We start from the raw sequence: 23,524 nt of genomic DNA, 5'->3' as shown, positions 1-23,524 counted from the left end.
AGATATTGAAGATGGTGACAGTGAAGAGGATGCATTGTGAAGAAAAGTCATGGGATTTTTAACACCTGTTACAAAACGTTGCAAAAACATTTTTTTTTTTTTTTAACACAAACTATAAACATTGAATGTTTTGCGGTCGTTTTAGCTCTTAATGAGAAGAGAGTAAGAGTGAAAGATCACTGATATTGAATGAATGAAAAGTGATGGTCATTAGTGAACTATATCATCTTTATGAGCATTTAAATATGACAACTCCTTAATCATCATCTTTTATATTCTGACCCTCCAGACAGATGAAGAACATCAACACAACATGCATAAACAAGAATGGTTTATCACTCTGGTGTGTCAGATGAAACATTTCACTTAATAAAACGTAAAGATAACAGTAAAGAATTTGGTGAGCAAAATCATTGAAGAACTCTGCAAAATTTGATTGGTAAGTTGTCTAAACAAAAACTGAGACAATACAAACCAAATGGCATCAATCTCGAGGTGATCGTACTTCATCCTCTATAACTCTATGATAAAAGCTCCACGAAGGATTTGATTTTGTTATGGCTCGTTGACCAAATGGATTTTGCTCCACATAATTTTGAACATTGTCAGCCAAAGCTAATCCTTCCAGGTAGGAACGAATATCACCTCCGGGTCCTGCGATGAACCACAAATGTAAATAAAGTCAATGATGCTAGAATATGTGATCTAGGAGCATCCATCATTTAACATACATTTCCAAAAACATAAAAATTTAACTCCTACTCTGATGGTGACTCACCTAATGATGTATCTTTATCGTCTCTGAATTGATATGAGTAAGGAAATATTGCAGTGTTCACCTAAACAATTAGAAGCACCAAGTATTACAATCAGGTTGTTATCATTGTATTAAAAACAAACACATGCACTGGAAAAAAAATTAAGAGAAAATAGTGGATCAACTAACTGGATTGCGTAAAGCCTTGTATGGGGAATCATCTAACAATAATGTGTTTGATTCGTTGTACTCTCCCCTCACCCACGGAAGATCAGGGTCAAGCTTCTCCCATAATTTTCTAAGTTCTTTCAAAACAAGGGGCTTATTCTTGTTGTCAATGGTATTGTACCTCGTAGTAGTACAGTGGGATTGGTTCTGCATAAATCAATTATCATAAGAATAAAGTAATATGCACATTCCTGAAAGCATACTAAGAACAAACACTTAGACGTACTAAGAACAAGTTCAGCAAATTCCTAAACTAACACTAACATATTAAGAGATTCTATTTGGCAAAGGAAAGTAGGAAGCATAATCACAGAAGATTATCCTAACTCAACCAAAGTCTACTCAACAGGTCCCTAAGTGGTTTAAGAAGGTCTTACCCAGCAAAAGAGCAATTTGTGTCTGGAATCACCCAAAAGAAAATCTATAATCATGTCCACATTTCTCCTGTAAAACAAAGAGAATAAAAGATTATATGCCCTCCAAAACAAGGATGCTGGAAAAAAGAGCAAAATAAAATACCAAGAAATGAGGAAGGCAAAAGGTCTATCAGTCCTAGAATGAAGTTTACTTGGTTCTTGAAGACCAAACACCGACATTAAATCTGTCAAAGCAGAACTGTAGGAAATCATCACAAAATGGCCGCTTAAAAACTGTGAAAAAGCAAGAGAGAGTAAGATTTCAGTAATACTTTAAAAGAATAAAACTCTCAACACACATTCAAATTTCAATTATCACCTGCTTTCCTTGATATTATTATGTCTGGTTTATATCGAGCAGGCACAAAACATTCCTGTTGGACAATATCAGCAAGAAGCCCGTTTACATCAAGAATGAGAAGCTTTTTCTTAGAACTAGCAACAAGTGATATTTCAGCTGAAGAGTTTGACATCTGTGAAACATTATCCTCTTTAACGATAGAATCCACATCAACATCAGCTTTTACAGCCAAATGTGATAAGGAATGAACTTCTTCAATCTTTATTCCTATTTGCACTGTATCAGTGACTTCTTCATCATCGCATCTTTTATCATTTCCACAACTTTCAACATTACTCAAATCCTCATTGCGTGTAGGACTTTCTGAATTTGTTGTTGTGCTAATTCCCTCCACAAGTGGTTGTGGAACTTCTAGCTCTTGTTCTGGGAATTCTTTGACCGGAGGCTGTAGAGAGGGATCAACTCCTGGCACAATATTTTCCACTGAAGAAGCAGCAACAGAAAGATCACATCTTTTATTATTATCACAACTTTCATCATTACTCTCATGGGTTTTACGCCTTCTTTTTGGATTCTTTTTCTTTTCTTGAGAACTAAAATCCGCATTGGGTTTGGAACTTTCTGAATTTGTTGTTGTGCTAATTCCCTCCACAAGCGGTTGTAGAACTTCTAGCTCTTGTTTTGAGAATTCTGTAACTGGAGGCTGTAAAGAGGGATCAACTCCCGGAACAACATTTTCCACTGAAGAAGAAACAACAGAAAGATCACATCTTTTACCACTAGCACAACTTTCATCATTACTCTCATGGGTTTTACCCCTTCTCTTCGGATTCTTTTTCTTCTTTTTCTGTAAACAACTCAAATCCACATTGGGTTTGGGACTTCCTAAATTTGTCGTTGTGCTAATTCCCTCCACAAGTGGTTGTGGCACTTCTAGCACTTGTTCTGAGAATTCTTTGACTGGAGGCTGTAGAGAGGGATCAACTCCTGGCACAATATTTTCCACTGAAGAAGCAGCAACAGAAAGATCACATCTTTTATCATTATAACAACTTTCATCATTACTCTCATGGGTTTTGCGTCTTCTTTTTAGATTCTTTTTCTTCTTTTCTTGAGAACTAAAATCCACATTGGATTTGGAACTTTCTGAATTTGTTATTGTGCTAATTCCCTCCACAAGCGGTTGTAGAACTTCTAGCTCTTGTTTTGAGAATTCTGTAACTGGAGGCTGTAAAGAGGGATCAACTCCGGGAACAACATTTTCCGCTGAAGAAGAAACAACAGAAAGAACACATCTTTTATCACTAGCATAACTTTCATCATTACTCTCATGGGTTTTAACCCTTCTCTTCAGATTCTTTTTCTTCTTTTTTTGTAAACAACTCAAATCCGCATTGGGTTTGGGACTCCCTAAATTTGTCATTGTGCTAATTCCCTCCACAAGTGGTTGTGGAACTTCTAGCTCTTGTTCTGAGAATTCTTTGACCGGAGGCTGTAGAGAGGGATCAACTCCTGGCACAATATTTTCCACTGAAGAAGCAGCAACAGAAAGATCACATCTTTTATCATTATCACAACTTTCATCATTACTCACATGGGTTTTACGTCTTCTTTTTGGATTCTTTTTTTTCTTTTCTTGAGAACTAAAATCCGCATTGGGTTTGGAACTTTCTGAATTTGTTGTTGTGCTAATTCCCTCCACAAGCGGTTGTAGAACTTCTAGCTCTTGTTTTGAGAATTCTGTAACTGGAGGCTGTAAAGAGGGATCAACTCCTGGAACAACATTTTCCACTGAAGAAGAAACAACAGAAAGATCACATCTTTTATCACTAGCACAACTTTCATCATTACTCTCATGGGTTTTACTTCTTCTCTTCAGATTCTTTTTCTTCTTTTTCTGCGAGCAACTCAAATCTGCATTGGGTTTGGGACTTCCTAAATTTGTCGTTGCGCTAAGTAACGCCCCCTGTGGTTGTGGAACTTCTACAGCTTGTTCTGAGCATTCTGCAACTAGATGCTGTGGAGAGGGATCAACTACTGGCACTGTATTTTCTACTGGAAAAGAAACAATAGAAAGATCACATCTATTCTCATTGCCACAACTTTCATCATTACTCTCACGGGCTTTACGCCTTCTCTTCAAATTTTTTTTCTTCTTTCCTTGTGAGCAACATAAATTTGCATTGGGTTCTGGATTTTCAGAATTTGTTGCTGAGCTAATTCCCTCCGTAAATGGCTGTGCCCCATCTAGCTCTTGTTCAGGATCTACTCCTGACACGGAATTTTCCATTAAAGAAGTACCAGCAGAAAGATCACTACTTTGATCATTACTTTCATTGGTTTTACACCTTTTCTTCTGCTTATCTTTCTTCTTTCTTTGTGAGCAACTCAGCTCCACATTTGGTTTGGGACTTTCACAACTTGTATCATTAACCTCATGGGTTTCAGCCCCTGAATTTTCTACTTCAGGGGCAGCACCCATCATATTCTTCTTCCTCTTTCTCTTCCTTTTGCTCATGTCTGCATGAGATGGGAACTCTGCTATTAAATGCTCTTTCAACACTGTATCCTTCATAGAAGAAGTCCCCTTTGGACAATCTCTAAAAACAGATCATGAAACAGTATTTAGACAAAAGATTGATCATGTGTAAAATGTCTTGTGTAATGTATTGCCAATGAGTTATAGAGCAAACTAGGAACCGAGTAACAGACTAATAGTTCAAGCACCATTTACAAGCAAGTTTGTAGCACAACAATAAGATTATTAAGATTAAAAAAATATATATATATTTGGAGCTGAAACAACACGCATAATATGAACAACTCAAGAACGTAGTCGCTTTTCCAATTTCTCAAATATTATCAGCAGCCAAACAAAGGAACAACGAAATCAAAGTTGTGAGAATTAAATAGTTAAAAAAAAAAAACTCAAAACCCAGAAAAACCCAGTATCGAATTCAAAGAAACAAGCTCTTATCAGCCACCAATATCACCACAAAACGGATCTCTAATATCCCAAGTAGCAAATAAACCACCTATTAACTCAAAATTGTAAATGGGATACAAAGATAAAGAACACACCGTGTATGAAGGGACGTGAGGCCGCAGAGAGTAACTGAACTCTGAGTCTCTGACAACAAGAAAACGAAAAAGAAGAAGAAGAAGAAGAAACGAAAGTAAAAGGAGCTGAAAAGAGTTAAAACTGTTAAAGCGAAGCCGAAGGGTCAGAGGCTCGACGCTTGGGCTACTGTTGGTGCGGCTGCTCATGAACTGCAATAGCTTCAACTCATTAACTGCTTTGTTGGAACTGGTTTCACTTTGTTTTTACGATAATACCCCTTCCAATTTTTACTGTTATTATTTATTTTTTTTACTTTTACTTTTTTTCAAATAGGAATTATAGGATTCGGGTTTGAGAATTTCTCTCTCTCAAAGTTATTCTCTATTTCTCTCTTTTTTCTTTTTTTAACAAAAATGAAAAATGAAATAAAAAACTTTTGGGAATAAACTAATTTGGAAGCTCCCTTTTCTCAAATATATGCATCTACCAATTTTTAAAAAGAAAATTGAGTCCCACACATGAGAAGAATGTCACGTGCGAAATCACATACAATATTTAATACTCATGCACAGCCATGACTATGCATAAACAATTGTATGAACATGGCTTTTACAAAATTAGAATATACAATATTGAATAGACCAGTGCAGAAAAGAAATTTCACAGCAATGATATTCAAAGAAACACATTACATACATGTTCTGCAGGTGCCACAGAACCTTGCTAAGGTTGGATTGCTAATTAAACTGCCGTCATTGTACTCATCTAATCTTCACATAAGCCTCTAAAAGGGCATATCCCTCCAGTAGCAGGGACAAACTATACAAAAAACAAAACCCGACATCTCCTACCAACAACGGTTTTAAACTCCCAGTCTATCCGTAAAGCTTTGTAAACGAATCAAATCAATTCCAAAGCTCCATCAGCATAGGATTCCAAATGATAGGAAAAACAGCGTAAACGTCTGATCAAAATCTTCTGCCCAATGCATGCTGGTTGCTGGAATCACAGCTGAGATCTACGACTTGACATACTTCTCAACATAACCCTGCACACCACATAGAGAAAATAATGAGCTAAAAGCATGGAAATATTACTGAAAAAACATCAAAAAAACGCTGAGTTATGAGGAAATCAGCTTCGCAGACCAACCAAAAAAGAAACCTTTCCAGGAAAAGTTTCTTTTATGTTCATGCCCCTTATTAAATGGAGCAACCAAAGCAAAAGTAAATTCTGACCATGGGTAGCAATTCAGAATGAGCAAGTGTGAAATAAAGCTGTTCAATCACAATTTTCTTCTTAATTTGTTCCCATTTGAAAATTATGAACAAATTGCAGGTCTCACTGAGTGAATCCCATCAAATGATGGGCCATTCATTACCAAGAGCATTCCCTGTGACATATTCTTCTATTAAGAACCCAAGCATCAGTTGAGCCTTAAACTCATAGATCCTCCACTCATCATAGAGAGAGCAAAAGGTTTATTTATCCAAAAATTTAGGTGGGTCTGCATAGGTATGTAAAAATCTCCACTCAACTAACAACACCATACCATTCCAAAAGCAGAAAAGAATTGAAAAAAAGTATTTACCATCACCAGCTTTGTCAGTTTCCGCCGCGATGACTCAATGTAGTGATTTATCTTTGCCTGTGACTTGGGTATCTGGTGGCTCTTCATGGCTCCGGAGACCTTATCAACAGTCTTTTTGACAATGGTCTTAAACGCTTCCTTGCTCATATTACCCTGCCGCCATGATGGCTTCAGCTTTTCCTTTACAAAATCTGCAACAGAAGTCTTGAAAAGTCTCATTGATCTGGAATCCTTTTTCTTCTTGCTCTTCCCTTGGGACTCCACCTGATCAATCTCAATCTCTCCTGCAGCCATGTTTGCTGCATCATCAGTATTACTAGGGCTCTCGTCCTCAACAACCCCCACTTCTGCATCTGCTGTCTCACCATACTCATCATTATCCATAGATGTAGCTGAAGCAACAGTCCCAACCTCTATATTTTTGTTGTTCTCTTCCACATCCAATGGCTTACAGGAACCACTGAGCCTCACCATGATTTTGGATTCACTGGTGGGCTTATGCTTTTGACCATGATCATTGTTGAGTAGATTTGGTGATGGCTCAATGCCGTCAAAAAGTGGATCATACTGCTCACCATCTGACTTAGGCAAAAGCTGACCAATAGCTCTAGCAGAACTTGGCGAGGAAGTTGTCTGTCTTGATCCAACACTGCCAACACCTTGCCCATCAACTGGAACTTGGCTCAAAAGGAAGGGAGTACCAAATATGTTACCACACGATGCATCCTTTTCTTGAATGAGAAAGTTAGAACTGAATTTGGAGCTTAGTGGCTGCTCAAAAGTAGCTGCGTAAGGATTATGATGTGTGGGAATTCTAGATGCCCCAAAATCAGGAAGGTGAGACAACTGATTTCTGTCGAGAAGATCTGGAGGGTATCGGGACATAGGACCATCCTTCCCAGGCACACCCAAAATGCTATCACCTACAGGGTATTGTACACCAGTCTTCCCAGGCATACCCAAAATGCTATCACCAACAGGATGTTGCACCCCATAGGTTGGCTGTTGGCTCTGTGGACGAGTGTGAATCTGCAAGGATGAATTTAAAAGTTCTCCTGAAGGAAAATTGTCGCCAGAGAAATTTTGCATTTTGTTCATAGTCAATTCCCGTGAGGAAGGTGCAGGTTGTGGGTGTATGTTTCCATGAGCAAAAGAGTTCGAAGAATTTAAATCCTGCAAGGGAGCATGTGTAAAGCGATCTTCTCTCATAAGACCAGGGCCTCCAAATGGTTGACTTGATGGGTTGCCTGATCCGTAATCTTCCCTGTGCAATAGAGGACGAGGATGCTCCCGCACTGGAGGGTACATCTGATGCAGAAACTCACCAACCTGAGAATGAGAAGGCAATCCAGTTGGGTAAGGCCTGACATAAGTCTGAGAACTGAAGTCATTCCTTGGAACCAAGTTATTCTGCTGAAATTGTGAAGAAACACCTTGTGCGGAAGTTCCTGCATTTAAAGACGAATCATACAGTGGTCGCAGAGGTGGTGGTGGCAAGGATGTCCAAAGGGAATCTGGTGGTAGAGAGAATTGAGCATGTTGGTTGGGTAAGGGATCTTGACAAGAATGAATGCTTCCTGTAGGAGTGGACTGAATTGGATAGGGTGGCATCAGGTTGTTATTCCTATGCAACTGTGGCACATGAGTGGCACTGGCACCTTGTACAAGTGAAAGAGGAGGAGGAGGGGGCAGCTGTGAAGAATATGGAATATTTACAGCAGAAAAGCTGGGAAGAGATGACTCTTTAGGAGCTATGAATTGTGATGAAAACTGTTTGGATGAAAGTGGTTCGCCATTAGAACTTTTGATGGGCCACGAATGAGTTGATAAGATTGTATTTGGTAAAGGTTCACTACTAGAAACCTTATTTGCAGAAGTCTTGGATCCTTGAACTGGTGATGAATCGGATATGAGAGAGTCTTCCATCTTCTGAGACGGACAATCATCTTTTTGAAGCTTTGCCACAGGATTATTGCTTTGAGATTGCTCGATTATGGACACTTTCATGGGAAGAAGTACATCCTGAGAAGTATCAGCACATGACTTCATGTTATCAGCACCGCTTATCAGCTGAAGGGAAGGGTGGTGAGATTCAAGCACTTCCTGAAATTCTTTTTTGTCAGGGATCTGAGTGGTGGTTTCTTCTGGCTTTTCTTCAATAATTTGTTCCAGCTGCATTGTAGCAGCTGCCACTCTAGAACTCTCACAATTAATTTTATCAGGATCAATCCACTGACCATCTTTTGTAGCAGTAGACACCACTTGACAGAGTTGCATCTCCTGACCTTTAATATCATCATGCAGATTTGTGGGCTTAATCTCTTCCTTAATCCTAGAATTCTTCAAACTAGGCTGAAATTCCAGATCCTTTTGTTTGCTTGTATGGCGACTTGAACCATCATTCTTGTCATATTCATGGTGCATATACCGACAGGATGCTCCACGGTAGCATCTGCCTCGAAGGAAGTCAAAGCATTCTGGAATGTGGCGTCTGTCCTGTCTCTTATTGTCATCTCTGAACTCACCTGCACGCCTAAAAGTGGGAGACCTGCTCCTGCTTCTTCGATTCCTAGAAGACCAACTGGAACACAAACATTGAAGAAGAAGATTATGATTTTCCACAGATAAAATACTCTAAGAAATCATAACAAAAATACAAATAAAGAGTCCCCATGCTAGCTGAGACCAAAAATTTAAGTCAACATTAACTAATCTGCCAACCAAATAGAACAATACACATACAACCGGTTGGAAGTACCTGCGAGAACGACTTCGCTTCTCTCTTCTCCTCCGTGGACTCCTCCTCCTCCTCTTGTCAAGAGGAGAACGGCTGCGGCTGCGGCTGCGTATTCGACTTCTGCCTCTTTTATTATGCCTCTTATTATAGCGTGAATCATCAGAGTTACTGTCACCAGAACCTTCTCTGACCAATCTCCCATACTCATCCACCTTCAGCTGAACTGATTCAAACTTAGCCTTTTTCCCCTCCTGAGACTTACCCCTCTTAGAAACAATATCAATACCAGCACCACCTAATGCATCTTTTTCCTGGAAAGCCTCATGACTCTCAATTGTGATTAATGTTGTACTGGTATCCTTAACCTGTGTTTCTGAATCTAGGGAGAATTCTGCAGCCTTATAAGATTTTCTGGATTCAGATTGCAGCCCAGACACCTTATCAGTGACGCAGGGACTCTTAGATCCTATATATGTCTCTAAATGAGACTCAGCATCTTTTTGGCTACTTTTAGCACCAGCTGTAACTGATGGTGGAACTATTATGACATTAACATCTTCAGTGAAGACTTCATCATCATTTCCTGAGCTGTTGTCAGAAGCATAGTCTTGTAGAAGTCTAAATGAGCTACCAAATTTAATAGATTGATTAGAAAGCTCATCTGAATGCATGGCCTCAGCAGCTGCAGAAGCACTAAACGTACTCTGATCATCAGCTCTGGGAATAGTAGATTTCTCTAGATCATTGACCAAAGGACATTCAGCAGCTTCAGTTGAACATATATTATCAACTCTGGAAGGTGACTTTTCAATGGTGGACCATCCTTGATCAAATAACAGATTTGGCCCTGTATTTTGATATGAACAGAAAAAGACGTAAATTATTGAGTATACAACAGAAAAAAGGTCAGATAAACAATAAATATGAGCAATCCTGAGGAGAACACACAATTCTGGAGACTAATGAAATAGGACATTAATGTATACATCTACCAGTGATGCAGCAGTGCAATTCTAATGTAGGCTTGAACACCCATATCTAAGTTTAAACCCACTCCAGAATGGTTTTAAAAAGGTGAATTCATCAAATGACATAAACTTGCTCTCGCTCTCAGGAATACTCATGTTCTGCCAATATGTTGAGTAACCGTGGGTAAATAAGTTATTATATGCTGGATCGGTCTTGAATGAAATAAATAGGGACAAAGTTACAAATCATATGAAACCTATAATATTCTTTTTGCCAGTTCCAAGAAAGCTTGTTAATCCAAAATCTATTTAAAAATTTCTTGATGTCCATCCTCAAATTAAAATTTCCAAGGAGGGCTTCAAATATTAGTTAATATTCTATATCTCAAATGTAACTTCTTTTAGACAGTAAATTTACCCTGAATATTATAAAAATATTAGATGTGCAGAATTTTTGAGTGTGTGTGCGTGTGAAAGAGAAAGTGAGAGAGAGAGAGAGAGAGAGAGAGAGAGAGAGAGAGAGAGGACAATTTGAAGTTAAACCTTCACTTTGTTTGCACAGTTCTGAGGGCAAAGAGCATGACACCTTTTCACATAAGACACCCTGGGGTGTGCTCCATTCTGGTGAACTCTGTGGTCCATGTAGCTGCTTTTTCACATCAAGCTCCTCATGAATCAAATCAGACTTGCAGTTTAGGGCTTCAATAGAACCATTAACTGCCTGGTCTCTGTCAGACAGGGTGATATCATCTTGAATCCACCCACAGAAATCAAATTATCAGCAGTTACTTGACAAATGCATGACAAAGCTCAAAGCAAATGTGCAACACATATGACATAATATATCACTCGGCAGTTTAGACTATCAGGTCAAGATGGAAACAGAAAATTATCATGCATAAAGCACTTCTGGATCATTTAATAAATATAGAGGCTTCCAGGGTTAAAAATTCACTAAAATATCAGTCACATCTATGCAAATAGGAAATTATAAAATAGACCAAGAACATTGTGACCAGAAATTATAAACTCACAAATGCCCACCTGCCTAGCATATACAGACTATCATGATAGACTTTAAAAATTATAAATACTGGGGAGAAAAAAAGAATCAACTATACTAACCTTCCATCTCCATGTCAGAATCAGCAAGCAAGCTACATCCAGATGAAGCCATGAAGTGGTCAGGTTGAGATGAAGAATCAATCACCAAAGACTTCAATGGTGATTCATTTTTTCCTTCATGTAATTTACAAGCTAAAGTACATTTCTTCTTCATCCACAGGAAATATTCATGGGCAACTGCAGCTCCACTTCCTGGCTCACCACCAAATAAAAATTCAAACTCTAGATTCTTAGATTCATTTTGACGAGTCACATCTTCAATACCAGGACCATTCTTAGCAATAAGCTGACAAAAAAATTCAATTTTATGAACAATTTTCTCATCTGATGGCTTAGGTGGAGGTGGAGAAAGATGTAACATCACACTTCCATCTGATGGCTTAGGTGGAGGTGGTAGGGGAGCCATGTTTGGCATATGAGAATCTCCAAAAGTTAAATGTACAGAACTTCCAAATGTAGTGGGAGTGAAAATATTAGGGGCGGGAGGGGGAGGGGGTGGTGGAATATGCTGAAAACCCTGTGCACCACCAGTCTGTTGTTGTGATGAATACAGAGCTTTATACAGTGTTGGTCCTTGTGTTGCAGCAGCAGCAGCAGGCGGAGGAGGTAATGCTCCCGGTGGCGCTGCAGCCTGTAACATGTTTGGGCAAGAAAGAGGACCATGAGGAGACACAAGTGATGGTGGAGGAATACGATACAAATTCTGGGTCCCTGTACATGAAGGATGTTGCACATTATGCTGGGCATTCGAGTAACATTGTGATACCAAGGTGCTTCCATGGACTGGTTGAGGGGGGTGTAGATAAGGTTGGCCTGTATTTGGCATCCCACCTAGTAGAATAGGTTGACTTTGATGAAGAGGAGGTGGGGCTGGAAAACCATGCTGATATAAATAAGGGCCCCGCTGACCTATCTGAGATGGCATAGCAGATGTAGCCTGCTGATTTACAGGAGGTGGTGGGGCCGGAGGGCCTTGTTGGTATTGAAGGGGAGGCGGAGGCGGAGCTGGTGGGCGCTGTTGGTTTGCAGGTGGCATGGGTGTCTGAGGACCCGGCCCAACCTGAGGACCATAATTAACTTGGCCATACATTGCAGATAGCTCAATTTAACAAGTGCTTCCAATGCTAAACGTTTCTTGCATGAAACCAGTTTGCACAGGTTTGATCTTCGGCACAAGCTTCCACAGAATTCCTTAAAAATCAATATAACAAACATAAAAAGTCTATATAGAAAACACAAAATAAAGAGCTTGCTCTGAAAAAATAATACAACAATGAATTTCAACCAGTGACTATTGTAATGCTCGTGTATGATGCACTGAACTGTGCTTACAAACTTATTGAATAGCATTCAGTCACATATACAAAGGAAACTAGAACAGTTCCAGCAAACCAATTAGAATTTCATTTTCTTCCATACCTAAACATCCAAGTTCAGTAAATAACCCATATTATAATCAATTTTTATCTCTCAAATCAAAACGGAACTACAATCAGAAACTCACACCATAAGACCCTTCTCACTCAAACTGCATCAACCCCATCAATGGTAACTTGATTTCAACCAGGAAATGCAAAAGAAAGCATGCATTCCATAAAATCCAAATTCTCACTTTTCCCCCCTCCTTAGCATGCATTCAGTATAATCCAAATTCTCACTTTTTTCCCTCCAATTCCTCAGCAACCAAACAACCAATAAGGAAACAGTGTGAAGCAGGCAATAATCAAAGCTGGGTAACTTACCAAATCACAGTGCGACACAAATTGAAAACCTTGTCTTGACCCTTGAGGAATTGGAGGACCCTGAAATAAACCCTAGAATAAGTCAATTGGGAAATGAAGGTTTGGTTTCTTCGAAGCGTTCTGAGTGTTTTCTTTTGTAGAGTCTGAGTGAGAGTGTGTGGGATTATATGTTCTATAAACCCTTCTCGTGTTGTCTGTCTGATACTAATCGGAACTTCTATCTCAGCGTGAGCTGCCCGACAGTAAAGAAAAAAAGTTCAAAAGTGATTTAAATGAATAATCTAAAATATTTTTCTCTTTTTGTAATGCAAATTATTTTTGTAATGCAAATTTGTTAAGCTTTTTGCTAGGAAAATTTTTTATTTTCTAATGGATTCAATTCAATAATTCATCATAGGGATTAATATCATTTTGCTCCCCCGACTATTACACTTGTATCAGTTTGCTCCCCATACTTCTAATTTAGAAAATTAAGGACTCTGACTTTTTCAATTTTGCCAATTGAGGTTCTTTTGTCAATTTACACATTTTTTATCCAAATCTTTGAGGGCAAAATGGTCCCTTCCAATTAGATCTTATAATTTTTTCATCATGCATCATTTTTCCTCTTTTATTTCTTGCTAAATTTTGCTTGATCATCTCGACATTTTAGATGAAAAATGTATAAATTGACGGAATAACCATAATTGGCAAAATTGAAAAAGTCAGGGTCCTTAATTTTCCAAATTAGAAGTCTGGGGAGCAAACTGATACATGTGTAATAGTCTGGGGAGTAAAATGACATTAATCCCTTCATCCTATAATTTGGTGCTTTTTTTTGTAATGCAAATTTGTTTTTTTATTTTGTTCTAGAAAAATTTCTTTAAGAAAATAGGATCTTGTGAAGCATATATTAATTGTTTTGCCAATATTGTTTGGTTTTGGATAAGAATATACGAGTGATGCTATATGCACACCTCACTTCCTTTCACTCCACATCTTTCTCTTTGAATTTTTGTCGCCGGCAGTTCAACCCCCCTCTTCCCTTCTCTCTTTTTGCACTCTCATTCTCTCTCTCTCTCTCTCTCATTTTCTCTTTCTTTCTCTCTCTCTCTCTCTCATGTCCTTCTCGGTCTGGTATGTCAAGCTCCAGATCGGTAGTCGACAGGACAGAAGAGAGAAAGAGAGAGGGAAGGAGGGAGAGAGAGAGAGAGAGAGGGGGAGAGAGAACGAAAAGTTTTGTTCGACAAAAGGTTCGACACTGGTCTGCCGAATCAATTAGGTTTATTGTACCTGCCGAACCAACGGAAACTATTTGGTAGATTGCTGCCAAATAAACCCAATTGGTTTGGCAGATCAGTGTCGAACGACCTACGAAAATGTTTACCCCCCAACATGAAATTTCAATCTTAAACCTTAAAAACCCACAATCCAAATTATCTCAAATAGGAAAAAAAAAAAAAAAAAGGTTGTGATGGATTAAACAATTGAAATTAGATAGGAAATCTTAGGTTTATATTTGAATAAAAAAATTTTGAAGTTAAGGCATATCTCTAAGGCCATGTTTGTTTGACCTTCTTAACAGAGATTGGCTAAGTTAAGACCTTAAGCCCATATTTGGTGAATCCTCTCTAACTTAAATGAACCTTCTTAGGTGGGCTTAGTGAAACCCATGAGAAAGTGGAGGTTTAGCTAAGAACCTCTTTGGCTTGCCTCACCATCATCATCGGACCTACTCCCTGTGACGCCCTCCACTACTAGCCTCACTGCCACCAGTCGCTCAATGATAGTATTTTAATCCAAATTCTTTCCCTTACTTTCTTTACTTATTCTCTTGTTGTCTTAGTTATCCTAGTTAAATATTGGAAAAGATGGAAAGCCCCTCATACTCATAATCATGCAGTTGATGTTATTAAGTTGCCCCCAGGGCCATGGAAGCTACCTCTTATTGGAAACTTGCATCAGTTGTTGGCTTTTTACCACATCATTCCTTAACAGACTTGGCCAAGAAATATGGTCCTATCATAATAGTATAATAGTATCACATAGTAGCTAGCTAGCAGTCATATTTACAGATTGATGAAGTTCCAAAAACACAATTCAAATGACCTAGTAGCTAGCTAGCAATAGCACCAAATGGCTCACTCAAGTAAGCTTAGCTAGCATCATATGACATTATCATGTATCAGATAGTAGTGTAAACTTTTTGGTGCATACTTTTCAGCTTTAACAAGAATAAAAGTATATAAATCATGCAAACACAGTGCAAGGTAATTTATGCATACCAATGTAGGATGCCCAAACCTCTTCAGATGCTTGAACTGTGTTGGCATTTGGGTCTCACCCCATTCCCGTATGAGCCACAACCTTTGGAAATTCACGGTGTAATTTACGCAATCTATTATATTTGGACTTCATCTTCTCACAAGGGTATCTCTTACCAAATTTAGTACAAATGGCATTTCATATATCATCCCATTCATTCTTATCCAAAGTTAAGGTTTGTAAGCCCTTTTTTGTCGATTGATGCAATAAGTGAATGAAGTGTTCCTCAATAAATGGTGGCCATAGAGCCGTATCATCAATGTCAAGGTTGTTTTTTGAAGCCATCTCATACACTCAATAGCCTAATAACAAGCATAATTATGTGAGAATAAAAGAGTTGAAAAGAATCAAATCACACTTCAGTATATTAATAACATCAAATTAATAAAAATTGTCTCCCTAGATGTTGGAGACTTCATCACCTAGCATATATCAAATTAACTACCAAACTCAATTGCCTCTGTGTGTACGTGTGTGACATTCATATACTTATTTTTAAGGGAAAACACATTGACATGAGCTAATTAATAACATCTTTCAATTTTCGAACAAATGCCAGTTTGTATTCATCAAAAAAATTATACTAAAAGCATAAAGGAGTCAAACAAGAAATAATAATAAAAACCATGAAATTGACACAAGCATATTTGTATATCTCACCTTCAAATTTGCTAAATGTGTTTGTACAGTGAAGCTTGGGCTCTAGTCTAGTGGTTTGAGCCTAGTGAACATTAAGGCCTCGTTTGGAAAGCGGGACTGGATGAGACTAAGCAATTAAAATAGATAGTTGTCCCTTATCCCATGCTTGGTGAACTTACTAAGAGTATGAGACGAGACTCGCACTTGGGACAACAGTCCCAAATAACATAGGATTTATGTCCCACCAAAATAGGTGGTACACGATGGGACTCTTTCCTATTTTCTCTCCTCTGTTTCAAATCATCTCTCCCTCTCTCTCTATCTCTCTTCCCCTCACGGCCTCACCACTCACCTAGCATCATCTTCATCTCCGTCTCTTTCTCTTGCCCTCACCCAGTTCACATCTTATGTGAAACCCAACCACATCTTTTTCTTTTTTTTCTTTTCGGTGCAAACCTAGCCTCATCTTCCCTTCTTTTTTTTTTTGGTGCAAACCCACCCACATCTTCTTTTCATTCACATCTTAATCTCTCCTTTTAAAAAACTTAAAATAAGTTATTTTTTCTGATAAAAAAATAGTTAACAATAAATTGAATACCATGGATTAAATAGTTAACAACATAAATTCTATATTTTAGGCTATTTTCTTGTTGTTTGTTTTCATAGGTAACTCTCTTAAATTATAATTATAAAAAAATTAAAAATTAAAAATTAAAAATGATTAGGTATATGTTTTAATTTTTAATATTGTATAGTAAAAAATAAAATTTGATTCACTGTCCAGTCCAGTCTCGTGTTGCACCAAACATGAGACATAATTTTCTATAGTCATGTTCTGACTTGTCCTATCCAGTCCATAGGACACAGTCCTGTCTCGCATTCCAAACGAGGCCTAGAGTTTCAACACAATTTGAGCCCAAACAACACTAGCCCAATTGAATTTAATAGGATTCGAGTTGAGCCCTAGTCCAAATTTTATGTACAAGGCTCGAGTTATTGTGCCCTTTTGTGGAAAAGGCCTTTAATTCCAACAATCTCACCTACTTGTTTGGTTCTTCATGTGATCTATATTATTATCAACAAATTCTTATTTCTTAATTATAATAAAAAATCTAATTCTATATTACCTTACACCATCTTAATAATTGTTAATTTAAACTATAATATAGTATTTACATCACTCAACTTCCAATTTGTACAACTTTATCACATTTTTTCACTATCATCTTATATATCTCATATTCGATTTTCATATTATAACGTTTATTATATCATTGCAACAAATTTTACTTTTATCTTATAAATATCACGTGAGAATTTAGTGTGAATCATTCATAATAATAATTATAATTAAAGTTAATTATGAGATTTCGAGAACACGAGACGAACCATAGAATAATAGCCTGTTTGACACTGTTTTTTGGAAGTGATTTTACTACGCTTCTGCTAAGAAGTACAAACATATTTTTACTAAAAATTCTAAGTGGTTCATGCAAAAATACTTGAAAGTGTTTCTTGAGGAAACACCTGTTAAACATTCTTGTTTGGCATTGCTTTTAAAATGCTTAAAAGTGCTTTCAAATAGTAAAAAACGTTTTTGCTTATGTTTGGCGAAAAAAACAAAAAGCGCTTTGGGTTCTAAAAACACTTGAAAACGCTTTCGAGTGAAGGTACTTCCTTAGGAAGCGCTTCCAAATATATTAACAAGAAGCACTTAAATTTTTTTCAAAAAAATCTATGAATTTCTAGCAAAAGCGGTTGTAGTGAAAGCACTACTGAGCAAAACTGTTTTTTACAGAAGCACTCCTAAACAATCCTTAAGTTTCTTAAAAAACTTCTTAAAAGCGCTTTTATAACTCAAAGTACTTTTATTTATTTTTGTCAAATGCTACTAAAACGCTTCTACTAACCTGAAAGTGCTTTTAGCAATTTTAAAAGCAGTGCTAAATGTGCCTTAAGACTATCGAGTATTAGCCCTTCATATATATTCACAAATTTATGGTTTTTTTTTTTCCTTTTTATAGATAAGAATAAAGGTATTAAATTTCAAAATTTTCGACGAATCGAAAATTTCATTTTTTTGGAGTTCCGAAATCGAAACACATGTTTAACAATTTTTCGTGAATATTTCCCCAAAATTTACCAAAATTTTCATAGTTTCTATTTTCTCAAACTTTAGAAATTCACCAAAAATAGCTCAAGACTCCAAATAATTCACCGAAACATTCTACGGACTCGTATTGATGAGTACTAATTTCTTATGACCTAAAAAATAGTCAAATTGCTTTTAAAAAAAATTATGAAAAATCCTACTATCATAATTTAATTCAAAAAAAAAAAATCGCCAAATTCTTGAATTTTCATTTTCTAAAATTCATTTCCATACAACTAAGCTCTAGAATCACAACCAAAGGTCTAAGTTAGTTAAAATAAACTTGAAGAAATTTTTAATTCCTTTAACAAACCTTAAAACAAGTTTGAAAAATTTAAGTAACAAAATTATCATAAGCCAAAATTTAGGTTGTTACACTCAATGAAGACAAAGCTTGGCTGGGTGAGAGACACGAGAAAAAAGGAAGGAAAAATAAATAAATAAAAAAAGACTAAAGAGAGAGGCATGAGGAAAAAAAGTAAAGAAAGAAAAAAAAGGAGGGGGGGTTTGGGGCCTTTAGGCAATTGGAAAAAAAAAAAAAAATTGAGATTTCGTTTAGTTATTTTAAACCTTAAACTCTAATACAATTCTATATAAAAAAAATAATTAAAAGTATTAAGGGGCTTAAAACCTAATATCATAAAAAATATAGAGTATATGAGGTTTAATGTATAAATTATAGAGTACAAAGAGTATTAAGGTATATAGAGTATTAGAGTTTAAATTTTAGTGTATAATTAAATTATACAGTATAAAGAATATACTAATTTTATTTATTTATTATACTATTTTTATTTAACAGTATTTGCTTCAGCGCACGTTATATTTACCTTATATCACATGAAACCTATGATATAATTTGATTTCTTCAATATTTTTTTATCAATTTAGTAGATAATATGTTAAATAAATATATGGTAAAGTTTTATTAAAAAAATTTCATATTTTGATAATAATTTTCATCGTTTTCGTATAATTTTTGTCAAAATTTAAAAATCTTTAAAATTTTCATCCAAATTCTCAAAATCCGAAATTTAATTCCATGATAAGAATTTGAGATAAAACGTTAACAAGATTTAAAATTAACAATTTACCGCGAAAATAGAAAAATGAGATATGCACTTTAAAATTCCAATTACTCATGAGAACTTAAGAAGTGAAGGAAAAATATCTGTGTAAAGGTTTCAATTTGAAAATATCTGATAATGGGTCCCACCAGATGCCGTTTGAATTTGGTCATCTATATAATGTTCCCTCTGGCTCACTACTCCGAGCTCACTCCTCAGATCTGATCCGAAGTCCGAAATCCGAAACCCGAACAACAGAACACAACACAGGTGAGATCACACTGCCTCCTTCTTGCTCTCTTGTTTGTTTTCCGAGAAAATGCAAGGAAAATAATTGCTCAATTTTTTTTACTTTCCTTTTCCTTTGTTTTCTCATCTACCAAACGCAACTAGATTTTGTGGATCTGTATCCCTAAGTTCCTAAGCCTGGGTTTAATGTTGATTTATGTTGAGAAAATCAATTGATAATGACGTTTATTAATGCCCAATGAATAATCGGATTTACACTTGTCGGTGTCGGTGTTGCACGGTTTTGATTTTGTCTGAATTTACACAGTAGGGTGTGCATCTGATTCTGATTGAGCAACTAGAAGTTTTCAGACTTGAAATTGCAGATGCGTGAGTTTGCTTAAGCTGTCAAGTTTTGAATATATTGAATCCCATTCTGGGTTGGAGTTAAATTTGGCTGTGGCATGGATTTTCATGTTCAAGTGCTCTACTCAGATGTGTAGTTGCATGGGTTCTTAGTAATATTGGGTTCTTACTCCCTTCTTAGTATTTCTTTTTTCTGATAAATCGAAGCACATATTGGGTGCTTTTATTGATGCACCATTTTGCAAATTTGGGGGTTGAAGTCTGGAGACATGAATTGTGGCATAAAAGCACATCTGTATTTGTCTAGTTGATATAATCCTCTCAACTTGACCACAACAATTTAATGTGCGATGGGATCTTTATGCTTCTTGCCAGTAACTATAGAATATCATTTAGTAATGATTTGTGTTAGTTTTCCTCATTTCTTTAATTGCTTGGAAAAATGTGTGCAGACGAAGAACATGGGTCGTGGAGTCAGCAGTGGAGGGGGAGAGAGTTCTTTGGGCTATCTTTTTGGAGGTGGAGAAGAACCAAAACCCACCACCAACAAGGTTGTTGCTCCTCAGAACCAGGGGCCGCCTCCAAGCAATGAACCACCTCAGGCTCCTACTGCGCCAGCAGAGCCGGCACCACCTGCACAAGTCAATAAGCAGATTCCAGCAGGCGTTCCTGGGAACACTTCAAATAACTATTTCCGCGCCGATGGCCAGAACTGCGGCAACTTCATCACAGTATGATTCTCTTCATAATCATTATTTTCCTTGAATCAAATATCTATGCATTAAGTGCTAAATTTCCCACGTTTAGTTTTTCCAGTCTTGGCTACTAGAATGAATATGTTTCTTTACTGACTAGTACCAATGCGTATTAACTATTAGAGATATGATCAGGAAGAAGATAGAACAAGAATCAGGTCTTGAACATTGGTGATAATTAAGAATTTCATGCCTAATGATATCTCTAGAAATATTTAAATTACATTGGCATGCTAATCCCCGACCTTGGGAATGGAATGAGTTATAGATAGAAAGAGAGTGGGACTGGTCAAAAGGAAACTTTCCTAGTTCGAAGGTGTGTGTGCGATTATCTAGTCATTTGAGTGTCAATCACCCACTCCGACAATTTGATTTACCCATGTTTGGAATGTGTATCCTTCAATGAGTTTATATTATATATATATATTTTTTAAGAAAAGGATATACATATATATATATATATATATATATAGCCCAGCTTGACAAGTTACCCTTCCTCTTGATCTGAGGTGCAAAGAGAAATATCTCTTTTGTATGACTTCCACTTATCAATCCCGGCCAGGAAAAGTGACCAACCAGGGCCCTATTGATGAATGAAAGAAAGGGATTATGAGCCCTAGCCCTGTATGTTTGTGCTTCCCTCATGAAGATATTGTTCTCTGAACTTGTGATTTGCATATTGTTTCTTGTTTTTAGGTATTCATGGTATAATGTTGCATTGTTTAATGAATGGATTAATTCCGCTCATTAATTCTTGAAAATGTGGTTGACAGGATCGGCCATCAACGAAGGTCCATGCAGCTCCCGGTGGTGGTTCATCCCTGGATTACCTGTTTGGAGGCGGTGGCAAGTGAGGACTCAGGCCACTGATGTTGACATCGTCAGTTTGGTCCTTAGACCCCTCTGTAGATGATTTCTAATATTCTATGCTGTAATATTCTAGTACTTCCTGTGGCGGGGGATTTGTTTGGTTTGGGCTTTGTTATTTTTAAACTTCGTTGGTCAATGATTCTGTTTCTCAGTTCAACTGTGTGTTATATAAGGTTCTTAATCTTTTGAAATATACTTTGCAAAATTTCTTTTCAGCAAAAAAGAAAAAAAAATCTTTATAGTGTCTAATCTACCATAACCATGTATCAAGGAATGGGTTTGGAAAGGGAGGGAATAACAATGATAATGATGGCGTGGGAAATCAAAATCAAAATTAATTTTGTGGTTAAGGTAATGCTTACAGTACTATTATAAAAATACTTAAAAAAAAATGAGTGAAATTTAAACATAGTATTCTTCCAAGAAATGAATAAAGTGAAAAGAAATATCCTTTATAAAGAGTTAATATTTGTACACTCATTTTCTTCTTTTTACACATCATTTATCCTCTTTTGAAGGCTTTATTACATTTTATCCATTTAAATTTTGGAGTCGATTTCATTTTACTACAAAAAAAAAAAAAAAAAATTGTACCAGTTTATCACCTGAATTAAAAATTTGTTGTAATGTGCTATTTATGTCTCATTTTATCTAAACTTTTATTGAGAAAAAAATGTATTTTGGTCTTTTTAAGTTAGTTTCTATTGTGTCAAAGCGGGTAAAATGTAAAAAAAATCATTTTTATTATAACAATGGGAACTTAAAAAAGATCAAAACACCCTTATTTTTAACAAAAGTTTAGACAAAATGAGTCAGATGTGGTATATTGCAATAAATTTTTAATTCACGTGGTAAACTCGCATAATTTTTTTTTTAGATGGTGAAATAAGATTGATCCTAAAGTTCAGGTGGGTAAAATATAAAAAAGCCTCTTTAAAATTTAAAATTTAAAATTTCTTTTAACACACCCCTCTTATTACTAAAATATCTCTATCTCACCAAATTTCTTTTTTACACACTTATACCCATATATGAGAACAGAGAAAATGACCAAAAAAAAAAAAAAAAAAGAGAACAGATAAGAACTTCTCTATAACTAGGCATCCCCTCTCCTTTCTCATTGGTTTTGTCTCTCTTTCTTTCACTCTCTTTCTCTCCTTCTCTACCTCCCTCTCTTTATCTCCTTCTCTCCCTCTCTCATTGGATTGTGACACCGCTCGTCCCACCCTGACATAGAAGTTTTTCTCATGAGAATGTTATCATTAATGTGGAGACAAAGCAGTTTAGCAGAGTTGGAATTGTTGAAATTCCTAGCCATAGGTCGGTGCATGCTTTCAACCTATTGTTAAATGTGATTGACAGTGGGGGTTGGAGCCTTGACCAAATGGCCTCCTCCCCTGCTTATATAAAGAGGCTTTGATGAAGGCCATAAATGTAGATTGAAAACAAGAGAGTCTGAGAGTATTGAGTATGCAGAGAGAGCCACTCCTCCTCCTTGTAAATTCTCAGAAATATTGAAAGTGTGTGCTCAAAGTGGATGTAGGCAGTTTAGCCGAACCACTATAAATCTCTGTGTCTATTTTGTGTGTGTTATTGTGTTTGCAGTGTGAGTTTAACAACACTACATATTCCTAACAATTGGTATCAGAGCAAGGTGCGGGCTATTCTTACTCACAGCTCCATCGAACACCACCGCTGCACCTCCATTGTGAAGATCCTCACCAGCAGCTGACAAGCCCACACCAGTGCAGCCGATCGCTCGCAAGAACTACAGCAACATCGGCTCTGCATGACGCCGTCTCGTCGCTCGCTTCGCTGCAGCAGTAGACTCGGTGTGCAAGAACTCGTGGCGGACCAACCAACCCGAGTGGAAGGCCCAGCGCACGGCGGCAGACCCGAGTCTTTGGATTTCGACGGTGCAGCAGCTCCTCGATCTTCCCGGAGACATCACCGGCCCTATCGCAACTACCACTGCCGCGAGTTTCATCCTTGAAGACCACCTGTTTTCTCTTCCCTTGCAGAGGCAATCGCACAAAGAAGAAGGAAGAAATAGGAGGCAGCAGCAGAGAAAGGGAGAGAAGAAAGAAATTAAGAAAAAAAAAAAAGGAAAGGGTGCAGCGGCAGAGAAAGAAAAAAAAGTGTAATCACTATTCACGCAATAGTGGTACTGTTCATCCACATGCACTATTCATTCAATAGTGATACTGTTCATCCGTG

General features: G+C 37.0%; 3 protein-coding genes across 3 annotated transcripts; 1 reads left to right on the top strand and 2 right to left on the bottom strand.

The window, feature by feature from the left end:
• Window positions 1-348: 348 nt before the first annotated feature.
• LOC147273308 (uncharacterized) lies at window positions 349-4,956 on the bottom strand. Its single transcript, XM_086256005.1, has 7 exons — window positions 4,784-4,956; window positions 1,721-4,289; window positions 1,554-1,635; window positions 1,363-1,429; window positions 947-1,132; window positions 779-839; window positions 349-654 (listed from the first exon to the last, which is right to left on the bottom strand). Exons 2-7 carry the CDS (start codon window positions 4,275-4,277, stop codon window positions 485-487), a joined length of 3,123 nt encoding a protein of 1,040 aa, XP_086112131.1. The 5' UTR covers window positions 4,278-4,289; window positions 4,784-4,956; the 3' UTR covers window positions 349-484.
• Window positions 4,957-5,381: 425 nt separating this feature from the next.
• LOC147273307 (uncharacterized) lies at window positions 5,382-13,187 on the bottom strand. Its single transcript, XM_086256004.1, has 6 exons — window positions 12,927-13,187; window positions 11,185-12,375; window positions 10,603-10,809; window positions 9,113-9,938; window positions 6,355-8,935; window positions 5,382-5,811 (listed from the first exon to the last, which is right to left on the bottom strand). Exons 2-6 carry the CDS (start codon window positions 12,272-12,274, stop codon window positions 5,782-5,784), a joined length of 4,734 nt encoding a protein of 1,577 aa, XP_086112130.1. The 5' UTR covers window positions 12,275-12,375; window positions 12,927-13,187; the 3' UTR covers window positions 5,382-5,781.
• Window positions 13,188-19,288: 6,101 nt separating this feature from the next.
• Window positions 19,289-21,498, top strand: LOC147273306 (protein SPIRAL1-like 1). The gene is made up of 3 exons (XM_086256523.1): window positions 19,289-19,358; window positions 20,135-20,413; window positions 21,211-21,498. The coding sequence occupies exons 2-3, from the start codon at window positions 20,144-20,146 to the stop codon at window positions 21,289-21,291; spliced, it is 351 nt and encodes a 116-aa protein (XP_086112649.1). The 5' UTR covers window positions 19,289-19,358; window positions 20,135-20,143; the 3' UTR covers window positions 21,292-21,498.
• The last annotated feature ends 2,026 nt before the right edge of the window (window positions 21,499-23,524 follow it).

Source organism: Dryas octopetala, chromosome 9 (genome assembly GCF_963921425.1).
Source record: "Dryas octopetala chromosome 9, drDryOcto1.1, whole genome shotgun sequence".
NCBI classification, from domain to species: domain Eukaryota; kingdom Viridiplantae; phylum Streptophyta; class Magnoliopsida; order Rosales; family Rosaceae; genus Dryas; species Dryas octopetala.
This window is presented reverse-complemented; position numbering and strand designations above follow the sequence as displayed.